The 24,303-nt window shown below is 46.1% G+C and overlaps 1 protein-coding gene across 5 annotated transcripts in view; it reads left to right on the plus strand.

Moving 5' to 3' along the window:
- The window catches only part of LOC116948926 (3',5'-cyclic-AMP phosphodiesterase 4C-like), a 312,029-nt gene that overhangs the window by 58,891 nt on the left and 228,835 nt on the right, over positions 1–24,303 (plus strand). The window contains exon 1 of one of the 5 annotated variants that reach the window (XM_032966205.2): positions 22,399–22,693. The exons of the other annotated variants lie outside the window; for them this stretch is intronic. Coding sequence (XP_032822096.2) covers positions 22,650–22,693 — 44 coding nt within the window. The 5' untranslated portion in view covers positions 22,399–22,649. Of the gene's footprint in view, positions 1–22,398; positions 22,694–24,303 lie in introns of those variants that run through there. 5 annotated transcript variants of the gene reach the window in all.

Below are 24,303 nucleotides of genomic sequence, written 5' to 3' on the forward strand. Positions count from 1 at the left end.
TATGTAGTAGCAATACGCTTGCACCGACATTACGCTCGTTAATGTAAAAAAAAACTATATTTTTTTATGTGACCAGGTAAGGCCCATCTAAGCTATACAGCTCTTTTTCAGAAGCGACTTGACCACAAATGATAGCTCAACGAAGTGGCTTATCATCACGTGAAAATGTTTAGCAGCCACATACTCTAAACATGTGTTTTTATATGTGGAGGGGAAAAACTGGAGGACCCGGAAAAAAATCCACGCGACCACGGGGAGAACATGCAAACTCCAAATATACAGGCGTAAATGTTGGGATCGAACCGACAGTCTCCTGTATAACACGCGAGGTAGTTAACATCTCGCCACCGTGGCAAGATGTTAACAACGTTAGGGTGAAGCCATTATCAACCTGTTTCACTATAACATATCCATGCTGGTGCATACATCATCCTTATTGAGTCGCTGTAGCACTGCGACTGTTTTAAACATCGAGAAGTGCAATCATTTTTTTGTGCTCTTTTCAAGAACAAAAGAGCTCCTCTTCCAACGTCTCTTGGGATATAATTATTATTTTTCGACAAATTGCATCACATATGCTTAGCTCTTTCGGTAAAGTCACGTTGAAGGGAAACAATAAAATAATAAAATATATTATTTATCCAGCAGCAAATAATATATATATTATTATTTTATTGTTTCCCTTCAACGTGACTTTATCGAAAGAGCTAAGAATATGAATTACTGCAGTCACGAAAGCTTTAAATCAAAATTGCATCACGTTTATGGCACGGCGTTAAGATCGTGTGTTTTTTTTCTTATTTACTCGGTGCAGGAGCTGAGAAGTAACGCAGTGATGTAACACACGCAACCGCGGGCAATTTTCTGTTAAAAAAAAATATATATATATTTCCCGAACGTTGCAGAGATTCGAGCACGAGCTTGAGACGCGGGATGATGTACGATGTCGAACGTGCGTGCGATCTTTTCTTGAACCCATCGCTGCAGCGTCACGTTTCTCAAACGAGTCCCAAGTCTGTCGTGTGAGATGCCAATGCGGATGCAACTCTCTGTGGCATTCCGACATGCCCAGCCTCCACCCGGAATCAACGATTTTTTTTTCTTTTCTTTTGCCAATATTCTCTACCAAACAATCGCGCCCTAATGAAAATGATCGCTGTTGTGATTGCAGCTGCTCGTGCTGCCAGCAGTGACGATCGCACAAAGCTCTTGCCCGGCCTGGCTTACGGGAGACTCGCTGTGAACTGGGTTAGATTTGTTGCGCGTTTCGGATTGAAACCACAATCTACTCGCATGCAAGTCATTCATTACGGTCACGTGATGTCTCAAGTCGGTGCATGTTACAGCCATGAGCAGTTTGGATGTGGTTTTCTACTCGGGTGTGTCATTTATTCTTGATGAGAAGTATTCTGTCTACCATTGACATCTCGATAATAATTAATCAGTACATTTGATAATCGGGCCATTCTTATAGCGCAAGGCTATTGAACAAAGGCGCTCCGTTTCACAGATGGGTACAGTCTGGCAGTCTGCCGATAGAGGGTAGTGTAGCTATGTGGTTTTACCCAGTTAATTTATGGGTAAATCCCATTTCTAGATTTGAAGCTTTCGTGACTGCAAGGATCCATACTCTTTGGTTCTATTCGGTAAAGTCACGTAAAAGTATAAAACAACAAAAATAAAAAAATTCACGACGTTTCGGCCACAACACAAGTGGCCTTCATCAGGTGAAGGGACCAGACTGTCTCGAGGACAGCGCTGGAGTGAACACAGCCAAGCTCAGACCGCGACCTTTTAGCTGTGTGAGAGGAAGCAGAGCGCCTTGACAAAGGAATTAGCATAAATATTAGCATTTAATTGGCGGACTTAGCATGATGAACGGTGTAGATCCTGGTCTGGTTCAATACAGTACACAAAATCCGTGACCTGATCCCTTCCGTGAAGGATGTCATTCCCGACTTACAGTACCCCGGAGTTTACAGATTGATCTGCACCTGTGGTGACTGCTATATCGGGGAGACAAAACGACATGTCTCTGACCGAATTCGCGAGCACAAATCAGATTTGAAACACGGCAGAACGAATTCTTCTGCCGTAGCTGATCACTGTTACAACGCTGTGGGTGATCACGATATAATTTTCTCCAATACCAAGGTTATTTGCAAACCCACGGGTTTTTATCAGAGATTTGTTCACGAGGCAATTCAGATTTACAAACACAGACACAATTTCAACCGAGAAGATGGTTTCAAATTAAGCAACCATTGGAAATATGTTCTAAATAGAACCAAACATTAAACTAATTTTCAATGGTATAGTATTTTTTTTCAAGTAGTGGTATCCCAAACTTTCGCAGCTGCTTAAATTCCCTTTTCACACCATCAATATGTAAACTCCCCCTCCCCTCCTCGCCGACCTGCACATGTTCCCCCTCACTACACCGTTCATCATGCTAAGTCCACCAATTAAATGCTAATTTTTATGCTAATTCCTTTGTCAAGGCGCTCTGCTTCCTCTCACACAGCTAAAAGGTCGCGGTCTGAGCTTGGCTGTGTTCACTCCAGCGCTGTCCTCTAGACAGTCTGGTCCCTTCACCTGATGAAGGCCACTTGTGTTGTGGCCGAAACGTCGTGAATTTTGTATTTTTTTATTTTTGTTGTTTTATACTTTTACGTGACTTTACCGAATAGAACCAAAGGTAAATCTCATGTTTGGCTCAAAGTGGGAATGTGGACTGGTATAATGAGGTGTTTAAGACGTTTACGAAAGAAAAACGAAGCCCTATAACTGAAGCTGTGCCACGACACTCCGTCCATCATGATCCAAAAATGAATCGAGAAAATGTCGATTCTTCTTTCACCCACAGTGCTCCCCACACGTGGAACAACAGTGTATCTTGGCTACGGTTAAAAGCCGTTCTTTTACAATCAGTTGCTCATGAGTTACTGATTGAAGAAGTCATTGTAGGGCTGCACATTTACCTTTTTAAGGATACCTCTTCCGATCCACGCTGATATGGGGGGCGCTGTTGGCGGATTATGATATCAGTGCTGCATCTGCACATCTCACTGATCTTAATTGCATGAAGAATTGAATTTAGCACGGGTAATACGATGAATGTTCCACCACTTGTGGGTGACACCTTTTTGGTACGAGTTATAATAAACGACGTATTAGTGGGAGATCACTTCCAGGTCAATATTGATGTGTTAAAATGAATTGTGGATATCAGAATTGTGGGTATTTGGATGAATTTTCAACCAACCGCCAGGTTACACCACCATTACCAACAGCTTTGCTTTTTTATCTATCACGTGTGGTCTGGCATTTTTTTTTGTGTCTAAAAGGAGGACATACAAGTTGATTTGGGGGTATCAGATCATAGGAGGGCGAATAAGATAAGTTTCACTGTATTTCAAAGTTCGAAATATTTTTTATTAGTTTTTTTTTATTTTCACTAAAGCATCGTGACCTAAGCCTCTGTTGATACGTAGCGTTGTTTGAAGTAGTAATGGGCCTCACTTTGTTTAAAAATGGACTGACTGGACATTCAACAATGATATTTATTCTGTGTGCTATAAAATCGGGACATTAACTAGCATATTTTAACTGAGCTCAAGCTAGCTAATCCCGCGGAATTTGGAAGAGGACCAAACATCGAATTTGGCCCGTAGTTTAAAAATGAGGATTAAAACCACGCTTATAGAAGTATCTAACGCCTACATAAATAGCACACCGCGTAGAGATTGCAGTCGGTGTGTGTGTGTGTGTCTTTTCGTTTTGTTTAACATTTGATAACGACAAAAAAAAACATACGCCACTTCATAAAAACGTTATATTCCGAAAGTGAGTGTCGGCGTCCCGGCACGCGATGAGAAAATGTCCATTGGCGACTCTCGCAGACCGCCCGGGGGTCACCCCTGCGTTCGGGGATCGGCCCGCGGAAGGAGATCCCAACAGAGCCACTCTGGGGTTCCCCGCTGCAAGTGGCCACTTATCCACGCGATGGGGATGCCGCGGTTTTCCCACCCGCGTAAATATAAAATGTGTCGTTAAACCCGCGGACACCCGACACAGCCAATTAGTAAGGTTCGTCACGGGAAACAGAACATTCCAATTCGTTACTAGTACAGCACACCGGTGTGTTGGAGAGCAAAGCCACAGCATTTGCAATGTGAGTACGACGTTTCGCCAGTAATTACAACTAGCTTCATCAGGCGACAGACATATTTTTGTAGTAACGAATTGGCATGTTCTGTTTACGTGACAAACCTTACGAATTGGCTGTCGGGTGGTGGCAGGTTTAACAACACGTTTATATATTTACGCGATCTAACCCAAAAAACATGTATTATGGATGATATTGGTCGCGAAAGACTACATGTGAAACAGATGTTTGTCGAATGACAGTAAATAATATAGGTGTACGTTTATTCATTCATTCAATCTCATAGCTGGAATAAAAATATACACATTTAATGTTTAGAGATGGCGTTAATCTGCGCAGTCGCTGGTGACCGAGCTAAGACCATCAACTCGCTATTCTAGTTGACCCAAACATGCTGGTTTACTTGTATAATGACTGGCTCAGAGACACTAGGAGGAGGCACTCTATTTGTTAACAGCCTTCACAGTTCACAAGAGGTAACAACAGCTCCCAGTCAGGACAGCTGTCAGACTGCCTGACTGACGACGCCGAGATGGTGAAGACGTAGGCGAAGACTTCCAGCAGCAGGACGAGGGGATCCCACTCCAGGCAACAGCCCCGAGTCTTCGCTCGGGGGTCCCCTTTTATCCTCCCAGCGTCGCCTCGCTCCGCCCCGGCCACGCCCCCCTTCTAGAACCTACTCGCGGGGTCCCGGGCTTACCTCACGTGCCCCCTCTGTAACCTTTCCTCTACATCCCTCTCCCTGACTTATCACGTGACCTGCTGATAGACAGGGCTGCCGCAACTGCAGATCCCCTTCTCTGCCAGCAACTCGCGCTATGCTACGTAGTGACCCATTCCATGTCACTACACGTGTACAGCACCGGTATATCAGTGCCTCCTACAGCATAGTGGCCGTAGCGTAATGCAGATGCCAGAGTATTCGGAGGTTTTATTGTTCTCGTCTACCTATGGTCGCGTGGTGGTGGCCAAGTCTGGTCTTGTTCAATGGTTGAAATGTGACGAGTTCAGCACGGCAGGTGGTACGATCAGTGCTGAAACATGCCCACACACGCATGCACAGTATACATGTTGCCGCGCCACTGCCAAACGTGAACAGTGTGACTCTCCGATGCGTTTGCGGGTTGTACTGGCTGCTGTCTGGCACGATGTCCGACGTTTCGCTCCGCACGTGTTGCGATTATCGCGAGGTCCGAAGTTTCACTTTCGCATGTTGCGAGCATCTTTCGTGAAAGAAAAAAAAACTTCTTCCTGAAGAAGAAGACGACATCACGTTGAACAACACGTGCCGCAACCTGTCTATGCATTTGGAGAGCTATGTAGCTTAACTGCGTAAACTCATGCAAGTAGAATCAATAATACGTGTAAATTAAATAGTCATGAATCTTTGATACGTATTAAGCTATGGCAGACTGTGTAGCAACAGTGCCTATCTACTCAACTATCTTATTGAACAGGTAAAGACCATTGAGCTATCGCCTTCTTTCTTTTTTTCAGAGACGACCTGGCCGCATACGTGATGATAGCCCGGGGGGGGGGGGGGGGGGTTGGGGAGATAACGTCCCCTTCTCCACCCATCGTGCACCTCCCAGGCGTGGACGCCCAACCTGATGAATACGGACAATCAATGAGTGCCTAAAATAATCCCGCTTGATAAGGTCATTCTCGGGGGAGTCAATTACAGCGTATCATAATTCCTGCTAATTATTTTATCTGTTTTTTTTTTTGGCTTACCCCTTTCAATCCTCCCAGGCTGTGCTGTGAAGGACTGGGCGACGTTGACTGCTACTCGAAGGACGTCACAGTGGCCGAGTAATCCTGTGGCGTGACGCGTTCGGTAATCTCGTCGGGGAACCCATTCAGGCAATCCATTCCGACCTCCGACCCTAGTAGAGTGAAAAGCACCGCCCCCCCCCCCGCCCCCCAGTAAGCAGTCGGTCTGTCGCCGCTCGCCCGGACGCTTTAGTGAGTCCAAATCGCGAGGAGTAAAAGCGCCCCCGCTAAAGTTTATAGAATAATTGCCGCTGCGCAATCAATCGATGTATACAGCTGATTGTGTTCGACTCAGGCAATCGATGCTGTGTTCTCATTTTCAATGTGTGTGTCCCCCCCCCCCCCGCCTTCTTTGCGAAGACGATGAATTGGGGCAATGTTGTATTTCTTTGCCACTACGGATAAAGTCTGCTTTGGTAGTTGGTTTTTTTTTTAAGGGTTTGCCTCGAAATCAATTTGCATAATACGGTCCCGTGTAAAATGTCACAAAATGACGGCTGTGTCATTGTATTCCACATTTTCACCGTATTGTTTTTTTGTGAGCAACGCCGTACCTCCTGCACAGATGAACGGTGCCTTCGAAGTCCCTCGAGTGCAGTTCACGCGGCGTGCAAGCCTGACGTACGTCGGTCTCATCGTTGCAGGCATTAACGCGCCAACAGCAACATGCCGCCGGTTACGGCAAAAAGCTCGTGAAATGAGCCGTTAAAAACAAAAATACGGACGTCGAATGCAATCAGACAGCGCGAAAAGTAATTTAAAAAAACCGCAGCACGAACCACGTTCATTCATTCAGCGCGTGCGTAACCGCCTAGCCACGTGGGAGGGTGGTCAGTGGACAGTCATCAACAATGAGCAGGGGCAACTATCGTCATAATCTCATTTTTTTTTTAAACGTTCCTCTTTAACCCCCCCCCCGGGGTACCCGGTCGTTGCTCAGTCTCGGGAGGACACTCGGGGAAGCCCCTTTGACATTGATGGCGTCACGTCGCGGTTAATTACTGCGGAAGATATTTAGCGGAGCACTAATGTTACGGAAAACATTTATTTACAACTGTAATCAAGGATTTTTGCTACATCGTAATTCTTTTCTTCGGAAATACAATGTTTCAGAGAGAGAGAGCTAGAACACCGATATGACGATTTTTGACAACAACAAAAACTGACGATACGTTTTACCGTGGACCTCAAATCGCGCGATATAACATCGCGTGGTGTCGCCATATCGCGGCAGCCCCATCCTGGCTTCGACGCCTCCGCTCGTGTGGACGAGTGGCTTCGTTGGCTGTGCGCGGCGTGGGTCGGCAACGGTGGAGGAGGTGGTGGTGGTGGTAACCAGGGGAGTCAGGTTACCGGTCTTCTCATTCCGAGTCAAATTGCAGTGCGCGCTCCCGATGTTGGGCACAATCAATGTCATGCCACCGTAAATTGGCGCAGCGGTGGTGAGACCTCCAAATCATCCGCTTCCATGCAACGCCCCCCCCCCTCCACCACCACCTCCTTCCCCCCCACCCCCACCCCCCCCCCCGCTGGTTTCTGTTGGAAATCAATAACATTTAAAAATGAGAAGAGTGAAATGAAGGGCCGCCTCGCGCCGCCTTTACTACCGCGGCTTTGTCTTCCAACCCGTGGAGAATTTTCAAATATGGCAATTACGTCAAATGAATCATTCATCATGCGCCTTTTTTTGAATTATCGGTCTTCATGCACACATCAATCTTGCTGTGGTAATCGCATTCAGCATGCAGTCATACCTTGTGATGCACCTTGGAAATGTAATGGCTTTTCCTTGATGTCTAGACGTGTATTTTCACCGTATAAATAGCCGCTCTCAGTATGGTAATTCAGCGAAGGCTATTCTTTCAATGTCCGATATCAATTTCTTAACACGAATGCAACCATCTTCCAGGGATAACCTGAAAAATTATGAGTGTACGTTCGAGAAGCATGAAAAATCGTCGTGTGCCGAGTATAATATAGCCGCATATGTGTGTGTTTGTGTTTGCATGACTAAGAAAGTAAACACGAAGGTCGTTGGTTAGCGCACTACGCTACGAACCCAGCAACTTGAATTCAATTACCGGCCACGGCTAACACCAGCGGTGAATATTTGAAGCAGTCCTGGGCCAACGGCTAGGTCGACTGAGCCATAGATGCGTATCTGGTACACTAAATATTAATTATCAATTCGGTCTGCCCATTTTGCCTCTTGTCTCTTACGCTCAAATCATTCTTCTTGACCTGCCTCTGACCACTGATTGATTGTCATCTGCTCTGGAGGCTGTGTGTTGGGTTAATTCCCTGGAAATGACCCAGGGCAGAGAGCATCTTTAATTTATCGTGTGTTTCTAGATCGTTTATATTCCTGGTTCCAAGCCTGTGCAGTTGGTGGGTGGTTTTAATTGTGAGAAGTCATATTTAGAGTGTTAATTTTCATTATTAGCAATTATTATATTCCTACTGCAAAATTCAAGATAAGCCTATGCAACAAACTTACCACATCCTTCAATAATACTGCCTTAAAGAAAAACATTGAATATACAATAGGTGACTTTTCAGGCAACAGCCCTATATCCCACATTTATAATATTATTGCTCAAGCAAGGCAAACTATATGTTTCCTTTAAAGGCCACAGTGTTATTGAGGAATGTGTTGGGTTGTTGTTAATTTTATTTGTACCCTACGATCCACGCAGCAGCATGACAAAATAATCAGCATTTTTCGTGTCAATGCTTTTATTATAATTTCCTTTTGTTTTTCCAGCTGATGTTTGATGTTCGTAGATTGTGAAGCTCGTTGTTTTTTTGACCTCTTAAAAAGGAGGTGATCCTCATTGGGTCCAACTTCAATTATTTGCACCCTTCAACATTACGATTGATGGCCAGGTAATCGGTTTGGCACAGTAAGTCGGAAACCTAGGGGGTCACCTGTGATCCCATCTTGCCAATATCTCCCGCATCCCATCCCTGCTCTCTGCTTCAGATGCGGAGAAGTTGGTCCAGGCCTCATTGCATCTCGCATCGACTATCGCAATGTATTGCTCCCTGGTGTGGCTGTTAAAGTGCTTAACAGACCTGCAACTTGTTCAGAAGTTGGCTGCTAGGACGTTATTTAACCAGAACTCCTTCAGATCACATTGCACTTGTGTTGATCTCCCTCCACTGGCTTCCATTTTCACATGGGATTCAGTTTAAAATTCTGTTGCTGACTTACAAATGTCTGAACCACCTTGCCCCCAACCTACATCAGAGGCCATATTCCCCCTCAACGCCTCTAAGGTCTGGAGATGCAGGGATTTATCTGTGTTCCCAACTCATAGAGCAGTGGTTCTCAACCTTTCCTGCAGCCTTGCACCCCTTTAGTTCTCTATCATGAATATATGTTTTATATGTGTTAACACATCCATTGTTTGATGAAACAAAGTAGTTTGATGAAACTTACGTGCCCTTGCTTGGTTTGTGTCTCGATGATTTACCTTCTAAGAAAATCTGGCCACGTCTTGCAAGCCCAGAAAGGGCATCTCTCCCCCCCCCCCCCCCCCCCAGGAGTTGCGTGCACCTCAGGTTTAGAACCACTGTCGTAGAGGGTTCGGTCGATGGGCGACTGAACTTTCCCCACGTAGCCCCCCACTCTGTAACTTTTGTCCACGAGATATCAGGATCTCGGCGTCTGTGTACATTAAAAAAGAACACGCCTTAATACTTCTTTAAACACCTCTGTTTATTCAACAATTAATTAATTCAGAAAATGGCTTTTGGAGTGTAGTATATAATGTTGTTGGTTTCACTTATTTTATGCCGAGTGTGTGCTGCTGTGTCTTGTACAGCACGTTGAGATCCTCGATGAAAGGTCGCTTTATGAATGTAATTATTATTGTTGGTGTTGGATTGCTGTTGTGAAGCGCCTTTAAAAACGCGGTTCAATCGAGACTCTATGCAGAGTGACATTGTATTGTATCAGCACTGCGGAGAAAAAGGAGGCTACGCGTAGTTGGTGCGCCGTGCCAGCCTACATGAGTGCTCACCAACAGGATCCGCTCCAGCAGTCTATGTCGGCTACACGAGGAAACGTTCTCTTAGTGGCTGCACAAAAACACTGGGCGCTGTGGTGGCGAGATACTAACTACCTCGCCTGATATACAGAAGGTGCGTTCCCGACCCTGACGCCTGCTGTATATTTGGAGTTTGCATGCTCTCCCCGTGATCGCGTGCATTTTTCTCCGGCTCCTGCGACGTTTCCCTCCACATTAATAAACGCGCGTTTAGAGTATTTGGCTGCGATGCATTTACACGTTGATAAGCCACTTTCGTTGAGCTATCATTTGTGGCCAGGTCGCTTCTGAAAAAGAGCTACATAGCTCAGTGGGCTTTACCTGGTTAAATAAAAAGTTTAGTTGAGTTTACTGCATTGCGTCATTTCAGATGTGCTTCTGCAGCCATCTGGAATGCTGTTCCTTCCGATGTTAGGAAGTGAAGCGATGCACTTTTGAATCTAAATTGTAAACTCACTTCTTTCGAACTGATTTCCGTGTCTCGTCTGTTGCCCCTCCCCCGCACCTCCGATGAGCACGGTCGGCTACGTGCGGTGCGAAAGAAGTTAAACGTACATACAAGAAGCAAGGCAGGCAATTACTGTACCAATGTGACTAGACCTGGACCTGAGCCTCCGTTGGGTTGACTCGGGCTAAAATGAGGACTGTACTTGGTACGGAAAGTTGGAGAATGTTGCTCAATGAGCGTGGTGCCGGCACACCATCCCAGCGTCTGCCTTACTGCCTCTAATATGAGTTTGCTAAACAGCATTTGCCCAATATGAACATACTTTTTTACCAGTGAACTCAAGCACGTACACCAAGCTCTTAGGGCTAATGGTTACTCCGACTATACAATCCGCAAAGCTATCACTCAAACCATGAAGAAGAACCCTCTTGAGGAGCCTTTCAAAACCATCACTTTACCCTACATTGCTGGGATCACAAAAAAAGATCTCCAAAATCTTGAATAAACACAAGATCCAGGTCCGTTTCAACACATTACATAAAATCCGTGATCTGGTTCCGTCTGTAAAAGATGTGATTCCGGACATACAATACCCTGGTGTCTACAAACTAAGTTGCCTCTGTGGTAGTAGTTACATTGGAGAAACCAAACGCCATGTCTCGGACCGCATTCGTGAACATAAAGCAGACCTTAAACACGGTAGGACCAACACCTCGGCCGTAACAGATCATTGTTCTAATTCAGTAGGCTCACATGCCATTGACTTTTCCAAGACGGAGGTTCTTTGTAAGCCATCTGGCTTCCATGAGAGATTCGTTCATGAGGCTATCCACATATACAAGCACAGAGACAATTTCAACCGAGAAGATGGATTCTATCTTAGCAATCATTGGAAAGATTTGATAAATCATTTCAGTTCTTGATTGATTGTTCACGCTTACAGTGGCTTTCAGACAGCATACATTATAAAAAAAATTCGTCTCCCCCCTCCTCTTTTCAAAAAAATAGATGGACTAGTCCTGGGCAAACTGCCAATCGCTGCGCGTGACGCCAACGTTTTTTATAAATAAATAAATGTGCCGTTTTAAAAATAAATTTATGCAAACCAACACACCTGATGATGACCGTTTGAGTTATGGTCGAAACGTCGTGAGAATTTTTTATTGTTTTATATATATTTTGTTATTTTGTTGTTTCTCTTCAACGTGACTTTACCGAAAAAACTAAGAATATGAATTACTGCAGTCACGAAAGCTTTAAATCAAAATACTTTTTACCGTTTGTAATTCCAACAGTGCCCTGTATATATGGAACCGTTTATGATAATCGTGTAGAATAAGTTCCAGGCCTTCGTCAAGCCCATTGCTGGATGAAGGCCTCGCCAACACGATGTCAGTCACGGCGGTTGTTTTACCATACTTCACCACGCTGATCATTGGTGGGGGGTGGCAGGACTGTTTCAGATATTACTCACTGCGGCCAGAAATTGAAAACAGGGTGCCAATTTAGCGCGGAGCGTGAAAACCATTGCGCCTCCGATCCCTCCCCCTCCCGCCCCTTGCGTAACCATGAATGCGGTCTATTACAAATCATTCCGTACTTTCTCAATGAAAACAAATATACATTGGCATCAGATGATTTGTGCAGAAGCATCGTCTTGTTTGAACATACGGTAACAACAAGACTGCTGCACGAGAGTAACAATCGTCTTGCTCAACATTCAGTTGTTGAGTACCATCTTGTGGCCACGCTTGGTAACAACATGTTAGACAAAGAGTATGGATTCCTGCAGTCACGAAAGCTTCAACTCAACGTATTAGACAATGTTTGACGAGGATGCTGAGCTGGGGGTTATGCGCCGTTAGGTTCAAACACACATTGCCGTGCGCTCGGGACAAATCTTTGTACTCTACACGCATAAATACATTGGTATACTGTATAACGTGGTCAGTATTTACGGTGAGCAATTTAATTCATTTATTTCGCTGAATACATCTTTATTTAGACTGCAAAAATAATACGCTTAAATAACTCAAATCAGGTATAGCTTATCATTGAATGGTATTCCAGTGATGTGCTGTAATAAAAAAAACAAAGACCTCCCCCCCCCCCCCCGTATAGCCTTAGCAGACTGTTGAGGCAAGTGCTGTTAGCGAGCACCTATGAAGGCCGGCACAGCACACGAGGGGGTGGGTGGCCAGCACCACGCCCTGCCGCCTTTGTCTCCCAAGTGGCGATATTTACACACCGCACCAGATACTCATTTGAGACTGCGTCTACCTGGTGGAGACCCAGGACCGGTTCAGATAATGGTCACTGGTGTTGGCCGTGAGCGGGAATCGAACTCGGATGGCCGGGTTCGTAGCGCAGAGTAGCGCTTAACCGCTACACTACCGCTCCCCTACTACTGACACATTTCCACATGCATAAACAAACCTAATGCATTTTTTCTTTCAGGCATTACGTGCAGGCACATTTTTTTATGCGCCTGATATTGGAGTTTGTATTTCAGAATTTTAGGTTGCCAGATTGTTGTCGAGCAGTTGTGTATGACTTGGTGGAGGCCGTGAAAACCTGCAACGACATTCGCTCAATCTTCACGATCCTCTGCCTGTTGCGCCATTGCGTGTCGCTCACACGCGTGTGTGTGTGTGAGTGTTTTTTTTTTGTCGAAGCTACCAGCACGTGGAGCGAAACGACTGAGGACGTCGTTCCGGGTAACACACGGGTAAAAAAAAGACCCCGAGAACCAAGGCCGTAATTATAATATAAATTGGAGGGAACACATCCCCTCCAATATTCAAATATGCTCAAAATCCCCCCCCCCCCCCAATATAGTACTATAAAAATAATAATTGCTATGCTATGTAAATAAAAAATAACAATTTCATAAACCTTGGCCACAATAATCTGGACTTGTCTTCGTTTAAATCAAAGCATACATTTCTGTTTATATTATTGTGGTTATGGTTGTTCTTTATTAATCCCCAATGTCTGACATTACATACAATGAAACAAGAAATGGTGCAAAAGTAAAAAGAGAGCAATGTAATACAATAACACTATTAGACATTATTGTAAAAAAATCCATCCCATGTGTTAGTGACTTTTTTATATTTTAGGCAGGAAATTATTTTTCAAATTTAGATTTTTTTTTTGGGTTGGGACCCCCAGATACCCTGGAAGATTTGGTCCCCCCCAATGTTGACTCCATGGCTACGGCCTTTGCCGAGAACACATCGGAGGGCTTATACAGCACAGCCGTGAACAAAAATTAAACCCCGCCACCAGGGTAGCAGTTTCTTTAAGTGACCACAAGGGGCCAGGCTGACCCAACTGCTTCCTCGGAAGCTCCTACCACAGTCAGCATCACAGGGAGAAGCTGGATAAGCCATTGGAGGCTTACGCAAGGAACCAGACGCCCCGCGTAATTGAATTCCGTCGTGTGCCTCGCACTTTGCCCTGCCACTTTAAGGGTGCATTAATTCCCTGCTGGAAGACTTTAGACATTTCCTAAGAACCCACCGACGCTACGTCACCGTGTTTACTGGGTGCGCGCGCCCGGCAGCTGTAGTTCTTGTTCTTATTTTGCCGCAAAAATGTGATTAAGATTAGGGGGTGGCGGGGGAAGTCAAAGTGCTGATCTGGAACCGCTGATATCCTTAGATTCAAATCCGGTATCGGCCGCTTGCGTTAAAACGGGGTTCTCAAGTGTAGTGAGCTGATGGTCTCAGCGCCGCTCGCTAATGACTGCACACAAAAAACAGCTAACCACATTGTACATTTGACTAAGTCCCCCCTCCCGCCTCCTAAGAATGTAAACTATTGGTTGTAATGTCACGCGGCGGTTACTCGACGACGTTACTCTCTGTCGCAATGCATATGAAGATGTGTAACCCCCCACACACACACGGAACAGAAGTCACGTAAAGTGATGTCACGAGTTCATAAATAGATCCCTGGGTTGTCATCTAAAAATAAGAGTTGCAATACTCTGCAAAAGATCTGAATGGACTCTCTGTACCTTGACAGAACACCGATAGCACACTCGGGGTGACTGGGGGGGGGGTTAGAAAGAAAGATATTATAATTTCAACGACATATATAGGGAAGTGGCTACTAAATTCACACTCGCAGCATGGAGCTGATATTCATTCATCACCGCCTTGTTAGTGGACCTAAAGATATTCTTCCCTAGCCCCCTTGATAGCACCCCAAAGACATCTCACCATTGTCATTATCAGTCGAGATGCCTCTCCATCATCTCACGGTTTTGTGATGCAACATTCGCTCGAGCTGCCGGCACGCGAAGTCACCTCGTCGCTCCGATCTCCGTGGTGCACATTGACTTTGGCACATTGCCTCCTCGACCGCTCGCCATCCATCCCCTCTGTGGTGACGTCTTCTTCCCGAGTACTGACTCGCCCCTTACTGGACATCGGTGCAAAAGAGCTTCACGGCTCATCGGATTCCTCCAGTATTCATAAATATTCTGACGAGCCCACTGACTTTTTCTCAAGAATCTGCACGACGCCTCTGCCTGGCGAATGCTCTCTTGAGGTCACGTCTCATACGTCGAGTGATGTGTTTCCCGCAGATGTATTAACGTAAGTACCCTGGTGCGTGCATGGTCACGAGTGAGAGCATCGATGCGTCGAATTATGTCCGCGCGTGTGTTCTGTCGACTTCTGGAGCAGCGTTTTCAGAGGGTGGTGCCCAGACACACCCATGGTCTGTGACGGCCCTCCAGGTGGCTGTGATGCAAACGCAGGTTGATCTGGACAATAATTAAAATTTTTATTGTACCTTTTGTTTCGGACGTAAATTAATGTTTTACTCATGATATTCAATTTTTCATTTATGTTAGATAATCTACCCCTGATTAAACAACCCTAACGCTCACATCTAAAATGCCCCCCCCCCCCACACCTAAATAACAACTTTATAGCTGCGTTTCATATTTTTTTACTTCCGGTAATGTGAATTATTTTGTACGAGTGGTGTTTTGAGAGAGGGAAGTGAATGCCCTTTGTCACCAGGGGTTAAGGGGGGCTGGGTGGTCCGCGGAAAAGTTTGCACCGGCTGATCGGTCCGCGGACCAACGAAGTTTGAAAACCACCACACTACAGCTTGTGTGCACTCGTGTGTACGTAAAATGCCGGGGTGGTGGTGGGGGGGTTGATTCACATCTCTGCAGGAAGTGTCCGTCTGCCTCAATGCTGCTTATAGAGACGTCGGCACTTGCATTGCTGGCAATCGCACGCAGAGGCACAATCTTTGACACTCGCAAGTCGTCTTTGGTCCATGCGCTGCCAGTTACTTGAGCGTATAACCAACTAGCTATCCGGCTTCGCCCGGGACTTGGATTCTTGTCTTGGATTAATACACGGCCTACGCGGAGGGTGGGGGGGGGGGGGTGACGTCAGCAGGCACACTGCGTGACGCTGCCGCATGCGGGTGACATCACAGATGTGACGTCACCGCTCACTTGCCGTGCAAAATATATCCATTATTGCGCCCCCCCCCCCCAAAAAAAAAAATCAAAAAGTTTATTTTTAGACGTTTGCATTGTGTACAGTCTGGAAGCTACCCACATGCCAAATTTCAAGTTTGTTGCATGTTGGGAAGTATGCTAAACATTTCGAACAGACACACATTCACAAATGGCCCTTTTATATACAGTAAAACCTTGGATTGCGAGCATAATTCGTTCCGGAAACGTGTTTGTAATCCAAAGCACTTGTATATCAAAGCACTCGTATATCAGTTGTGATCACGTGACGCTCGGCAGACAAAACATATACGTGCTACTCGCATTGCAAGACCTCGCTCGTTTATCAAATTAATATGTAGTTAACATTTTTGCTCGTCTTGCAAAACACTCGCAGACCAAGTTACTCTGCAATCCAATGTTTGTATGTAGATATATATATATTTTTGCAGCGTCGCACGCGTGACACTCGCATGCAAATATATTCACGCAAACGCCACGGATCGTTTTCAGAGCAAATAACCCCAGCAGTTTGATTTCACGTGAACGGTGTTTTGATTGGACCTCATGAAAGCGCAGTTCACAAGTCAATGATCTCAATTACCCTCCGCATCCTGACAGTCGTTGAACAAGTGCGTGCTCGAGGCACCCGTGATTATAAAAAAAAACCCGATGGTTGCATTATTGCTAAAATGTTGCACGCGAGATCCAACACAAACACAACTTTTTCCTGTTTATACATTACTAATTAAAGGCACTGTATGTGTTTGTCCTAATACCAGATTATGGTTGTATTCACATGCACCCAAGCGTCAAGCGAGACAGCTGTCTGCCAGCATGCACATGCCATCGATATTTCTCACACCCCCCCCCCCCCCAATTTGCACACCAGTTCATTGTCTGAGAAAGATGCAGGAAACGTCGTACGCAGAGGAGCGCTTTCACCTAATGACAATGACCGTCAGCATGGGTAGGAAGGCCTTCATCCAGCAGTGGATTCATAAAACGGCTGGAAAGGTGCAGCCAGGTTCAGGTGCAGCCAAGCGATGATATACTCATGACACTGGAGGGGAGCTCAAGAGGACCTACACTTCCACGCTGGCAAAGCCATTTCGGAATCAGTTGGCAGGACCCACACTTTACCCCACCATCTGTGACCTGCTAGGGTTGACTGATGTAAATAAACTAAACTCTGTTTATTTTATTTTACCAGGAAAGGCCCAATGAGCTATTTAGCTCATTTTTCAGAAGCGACCTGGCCACAAATTATAGCTTAAGGAAGTGGCTCATCATGTGGAAATGTATAGCAGCCCAATGCTCTAAACGCACGTTGATTCTAAATGTGGAGGGAAAAACCGGAGGACCCAAAGAAAAATCCAAGCAACCACGCAGAGAGACATGCAAATTCCAAATGTACAGGCCTCAGGGTCGGGATTGAACCCACGAACTCCTATATACCACGAGAGGTAGTTAACATCTGACCACCGTGGCGAGATTTTTATATATTTAATACAGAAGCCCAGTGGGCGGGAGTGGGTTGGGCAGGATTCATAAAAGAAACTTGCCTAATTTTTTCATAGACTCGAACCGGTGACCTCCGGGTTGCAAGCCGAGCGCGCTGAACCCGATGCACCACTGTGGCAGCAAACCCTCTGGGCACGTCATTGTGTGGGACGATCGCGTAGCCGGCGTGGGCAGCGATGTTGCCGTGACGTCTCGCGGTGGCGTTCGGCGCGGGGAGGGAAAGGCAACGGAGGAGGAGGAGGGCCCCGCGTGTGTACGCTTACGCCAAAACAATATATAATATGCGGCATGTCTCCATCCTGTATCCTGTCTCATGTATCGCGCTCGCTGCGGGGTTTTTTCTCCCTCTCTCATTCTTCATTGTCTTGTGTTTTATATTTGTTGGTTCCGCTGGCCGAGCCGACGTGAATCCTAATTCCCAGGAAACGTGGAGCGTTGACCCAAGGTTGGACCAACGGTTCCAACCTCATGCCAATGTTGGGCCAACGTTGGGCACGATTACTAGGTAAGACACTTAAAAATATATTATACTTTCTCTGTGAGGGTGGTTGACCCATTGCTTTGAGCTTTGCAATATGATCCCGATGACCTTAGTTCGATTCCTGGCGATGGCTAACGTCAGTGGCGAGTGATATCTGAACCCCTCTCTCCAAACTGTACCGATAAGCATGGTGACGGATGTTTAAACAACTCCCGTGACTGATAAGAATTAGAGAGGCTTTCATTCAGCAGTGGACCGATAGAAGGGCCGTATTTACAAACAGCTGTTTATTTAAATATTTGTTTTCGTTTAAAACCACAGAATGTTGATGACAGCACACGATTTTCCCGTTGCCAATGACATCAAAATATGTGCAGCCTTTTCCTTAAGTTCGACAACAATGGCAATTCCTACAAATGTCCGGAACGTTTTTTCCACGTAGCGCCACTTAGACTTATGCTCTCCCTTCCCGATGCTGAGAGACTGGCGCATGCCTTCATTTGATCAAGGTTGGATTACTGCAATGCCTTGCTTGCTGATGTTTCTAAAACTGTTCTAAATAGACTCAAATATATTCAAAACTCAGCTGCCTGGGTTTAAGCGGATCTAAATCGTGTGACCATATTACTGATATTCTTTCCTCCCTGTGCTGACTCCCTGTAAAGTACAGAATCGACTTTAAGATTATTATTATTTTCACGTTTAAGGACTCGAATGAGTTGGCTCTTAAATATCTCACCGATCTGCTTAAGTTTCATATTCCACTGAGAAAACTTAAGTCTGCTGATTCTGGCATACTCATTATTTCAAACAGCAGACGTGGCTCTATGGAAGACGCAGCTTTTCGCAGCCACACTCCACGATTGTGGAATTCCCTTCTTTGGCCCATGAGGGAATCCGAGTCTGTTACACGTTTTAAATCGCGTCTTAAATCTCACCCGTTCTTACAAACTTTCTACGTAACTTAACCTTCATTTGACAGTGCTGTGAGGTCTTGCGCGAATTTAGCAATAGAAAACCGAGTTTCATTATTATGATTGTTTGTCAATCCACCAATGGGTGAGCAGCCTCCGACTGCTGCGTGGGCTGTGGAAAGTGTTAACTCTGCTTCCCCGCCATGGTCTGTGGCGGCTTGGTTGAAGGCAAGGAGTCGTAGGTATGGGAGCGTAAAGCAGAGTTAAAGGTTGTCAATTTCTCCGCTGCACTGGCCACCGCTTAGCCCCGCAAGTCCTTGTGGCATCACGTTGGTGCTCAGTGGTCACCAATCGAAGCAATGTCCAGGCTCAACCACTGCCTAGCTTCCGAGATCTGGCGAGACGGGGCACATTCCGGGTGGTTTGGACGCAACAAGTTCCTGCTTACGCATCGCAGACCGCTTCATGTCAGCACGCACGTGGCTAACGCTGACGCTGATGTTCGGCCAATGATGCGATATCCTGATCCGCGGTGTATTCCTGACCTCCGGCCTGGGGAGGCAAGAGCCTCAACTGGTTTAGACAAGAAACAAGGCATAGATTAACGTCTTGTATCTTGGGGGGGGGGGGGGGGGGCGGATAGGGAGCATCCGAAAAAAAAAGGTGGGGATAAAAAAAAGTGAACGCTGCTCCATTTCTGTTCTCCATCGCCGGTCACTCTTGCTCCTCCTATCAGTTGTGCCATTTATAACGGGGTGTGCGCGAAACTTCACCGGGTACAGGACGCTCCGTTGGCTCTGACCAACAACGGAAAAATATAAATGACCACAACTTGATTTAATTTCCCATCGGTTATTAAAAAGTTCCCCCCCACCCCCGCCGTTACCCTCCCGAGGCACTTAATTCACACAGCCTGTGGATCAAAACTGGGTTTCCTGGGGAAGCCACATTGGTAGCAATGGGCATGGCCATATGGTAGAGGTGGAAATTGCACGCCTCCTTGTCCTCCATTGCTTGTGGCCCAATTGGCCGATCTACTGTTGATAGCAGAGAGAGAGAGAGAGACAAAACGTATTTGTTTTGTGACGTGAGCACGGTGGAATTTGTTTATGTACTTTGTACTGTACACACAAACAGCATGTCCGTGTTGAGGGACGGCTGTACATGTGTTAAGGACATTTTAATGAGCACAAGCAGGATGGGTTGAAGTTAAATACTGCACGTGCGTTTGATATATTTTATAATGAATTAACTTGTCGGGCCAATTGCCCTTCTGATTCAATGAAGTGCCATTGCCAAAAATGTTGGTTTATATGTCGTAGCTTTTAAGTTATTATGAAACTTTGTTTTCATGATTATAATGGAAATTAAAAATGTTGTATCCATAAGTACTTTCAGATACATACAATCAAACGTGCATACATCCATGTATAGCCACACATCGTTAGATTATTTTCACACATTACTTCGTACGGCAGACACGGAAGGAACAGTGGCACAGTGGTTAGGCCACTGGCAGAACGGTATGAGTGCAATTCCTAGGCACGGCTCACATCAGTGGCGAGCGATATCCTAACTGGTGTCGGGTTCCCACTTCGCCGACCCGCGCTGAGCGGTGTGGTGAAGAGTGATCGCACGACCGCCCTGTGACCCACGACACATCGCGAGGAATTCTTCATCCAACAGTTGATTGATAATGGGGCTGTGAATTATTACTCTTAGCAGGGGAGTTGCTTGACAGGGCGGTGTACATGTATACATTTATACTTGCATGTATGTATAAAAAAGACAAAGATCCCCCTATAGCCTTAAGAGACTGTAGGGGCAAGTGCTGTTAGCGAGCATCTATGACGGCCGGAACGGTACACGAGGGGGTGGGTGGCCAACACCACGGCCGACCGCCTTTGTCTCCCCAGTGACGATGTTTACACACCGCACCAGGTATTCATTTGAGGCTGGGTCGACCTAGGGGAGGCCCAGGACCGGTTCAGATAATCGTCACCGGTGTTGGCCGTGAGCGGGAATCCAACCCGGGTCGCCGGGTGCATGGCGCAGTCCTTCCCCCGGAGGTTCGGGGGAAGGACAAAAACTAAACACAAAAAGCAGTTGCAAAGAAATGAGTTTTCAATCCAGATGACTTAAAAGTACATAGCTCAAGTGGCTTCCTTATATCGTAAGGGAGAGCGTTTTAAACGGCAACAGAAGTGCATCTGAAAGCGCGCGACGCACTGGGCGTCTTTTTTCGATGACTAGAAAAGTAAGGTAGGCCAACCTCAGGCCGCTATGGTAGCCGTGAAGCCCCTTGTCATGAACCTTGAAATGGGTTGGCGAAACGAGGCTCTGGTGAAGACAAAATCCTCAGCGGCCGTTCGGGTGGCGAAGGATCTTTGGATCTCAACGGCTGTGAACGCGGATGAAGGCTGCAGCACGCTGGAGATTTCCAGCTGTCTTGGACTCTTCCTGCCACTGAACTCTTGACCTCCTGCTCGTCAGGATCGTGTGGTCGCTGACCAGCTTTCCACACGTTCAAAGAAATACCACGCACCGCTTCTTGGAAATGTCCCCGTATACTTCTGCGGGCGGGTTTGTGGTTCCGAGATCTGAACTCCGTACTCATCTCAGGACCCGTTTATAAATCTGTGGTAGAGATCATCCTTGCATTGAGGGATTTTCAGAAGATTAGTATGTGACTTTAAAAAAGTGAATTTGCCTCATTATTGTTTTCAACAAGTCATCCTCATAACCATCATGTATTTTTTTTAAACCGGGTGAGCAGAACAAAAAACGTTAAGCTAATAAAAAATGTTGACACTTTGTAAAGACTAAATCCTAGACACGGATCCCCTGTTAAGCCTTAACAGACTTTTGGTGAAAGTGCTGTGATCGAGCATCTACGATGGCCGGCATGGCACACAAGGGGGTGGGTGATCAGCTCCACGCCCGGCCACCTTTGTCTCCCATGTGGCGATGTTTACACGCTGCACCAATTACCGTACTTACTTGAGGCTGAGTCGACCTAGAGGAGGCCCAGGTCGAGTTCAGATAATCGTCACTGGTGTTGGCCTTGAGCGAGAATCGAACTCGGGTCATCGAGTTCGTAGCATAGCGGGCTAACGGCTCCCCCATTTAGCACACCCACATACACGGACACGCAATGTGGTACAGGCACTGTCGATAAATACTCGTTGTTAAAGTACACGAAACACTGGCAAAAAAACAAAAAAAACACCGCACGACATCGGTATTAAAATGTAAAACACATTTGTGCTCCCAACCACATTATTTACAGCAAACAAAAAAAGACCCTAAACAACAACAAAAAAACCCAACAGCCCGGGATCATGCGGTCATCGCGTATCCACCGCGAGAATTTCAGCAGCCGTGTTTTCCCGTGTGTTTTCAGGGAAACGTTGGGTCACCGTGGGGGGTGGCGAGGTTCTGTCGCTCGGACGAAGGAAAGGGCCAGCTTGTTAAAGTAGAGCCATGTACGGTGGGGTGGGGGGGAAGGGGGTGGGGGGGGGGTTGCTTGTTTGGAATTTGTCTGCGGTAATTAATGCGGAACGTCCCCCCCTTCGTGCGCCCAAATGTTTGCTTCGTTCCCATTAATGGAAGTGTGCCGGACGAGGGCACGGGAGGGCACCGGCGATAAAACTCCGTTCCCCTCTCTCCCCTTCATCCCTCCCGCCGCATTCCAAGTAGCCGCCAATATATTTAGCCCATTTGGCCGGGACGGCCCCCGAAGAAATCCATTCGGCTGGCCCGCGCGCGGACGTTCGCGGCTTCACGTGGGCGCGTAAAATGAGCAAAGGTTTTTTCAGCCGTCGACGCCACTCCTGCATGAGGTTTGTGCCACCCGCGCGGCCGATTGAACTTATTTTGGCACGGCCAGTTTTGGACCGGTATGAAAAATGCTGCCGTTCTCTGGGGACGCGGATATTTGTTCAGTTAATTGGCTCGCGATAGGAGTTGGGGGGGGGGTGGGTGAGGGTGAGGGGTGGGAACTTTATTAGGATTTTCGCTCGTTACTTTTTTTAAGTTGGCTTCGAATGGGATAAAGTAATCCCGTCGTTTGTGCTGTGTAATGGAACATGTTCGGGTACTTGCTGATGAGATCGACAGTTTACCGGCGTTGTTTCAAGCGAGCCAGACTTTGCTGATGAGACCACTGTATGTCGAAACAGGTGCAGATTTTCTGCTCGTGTCGAAATCAACGCTGCTGATGTTACGCGTATCTCCCAGAATGCCGTGCGTGGCTCACGCGTTGTGGATATGTGATGGAGGCATTGTCCACTCATTTGTCTTCTCGTTTATGATCAATTTCGTGGTGGTTGGGGGGGGGGGTGCACTTCCGATCATCACACTTGAGAGTTGTATTGCAAGCGTTGGTTGATTTATTTGTTTGATCAAACAGTAAGTACATTTCTATCGTAAACAATGTAAACTTCGAAAGGAGGAATCACTGTGGTGCAATTTTGCATGACTTCATACGAATGGAATATTTTAGCAAACTTGCATTGGTGAAGCAAATATGAAGTTCTCTTTAATATAAGTTACATTTGTATTGAAAATCCTTCTGGTAAATGTTCTGTGCTGAAAATTGACTTTGCATTTTGAGTGCAGATGATCATTTTGCGGCTCGGATAACTGTTGTGGAAGTCGTTTTATAGCCTAATAAAATGTATGATTTTAATTTGTGTGTATGTATGCATTTATGTTGAACTTCTTTCACACCGTACGTAGCCGACCGTGCTAATCGAAGGTGTGGGGGAAAGGACAACAAACAAAACACAACAAGCAGTTTTCACGATTCAAAGCAAAGTTATATCGTAAAAACACAGAGGTACATTTTGCAATGTGAGGTTTCTAACGAACACACTCCCCCATCACCGCTTTAAATTAAACCGTTTTTTAGCTGCTAACCGGAGACTCGAGGTTCTGCAATTGAAATCTTGAAGGTTTAAGCACATACTTATCCTGTCTGGCTCGTAAGAAATATGTGTCTACAGGGCATTTCCACCACGAAGACAAAGTCTGTGAAGGCACATTTTTTGGCAAAGACTTCAAAGGCTGGAAACTGTTCCTATACATCACTCGGCGTGGCGCGTGTCCCGGGTTAAACATACAGTACAAGTTCTAATTTGTTTTGCCATGATGGAGCTTATAAGTCCCTTCTCGTGTGGTCCACACCGTAGTCTTGAACGTGATCTTATTTCAACTAAGTTTCAAGACACAGACAAGGGGCCGAGACCCCCCATCCCCCGAGAAAGATAGTTTATGAATTGCTGTGACGCTTTATGAGTTCAAGCGTACACAGTATAGGCAAAAACTCCGTTCAGTGTCTTCACATATCAAAAAATAAGATTTTCCAGTCTATCGGCCTCTTAGCTTTCCAAACCAATATTAACCATCTGCGTTTATTTAAACAGTTATTTCTGCATTGAACAGGGCCCCA

The sequence above is a fragment of the Petromyzon marinus genome, chromosome 35 (assembly GCF_048934315.1).
Source record: "Petromyzon marinus isolate PM22_M1 ecotype Great Lakes invasive population chromosome 35, UKy_Petmar_22M1.pri1.0, whole genome shotgun sequence".
NCBI lineage: Eukaryota > Metazoa > Chordata > Hyperoartia > Petromyzontiformes > Petromyzontidae > Petromyzon > Petromyzon marinus.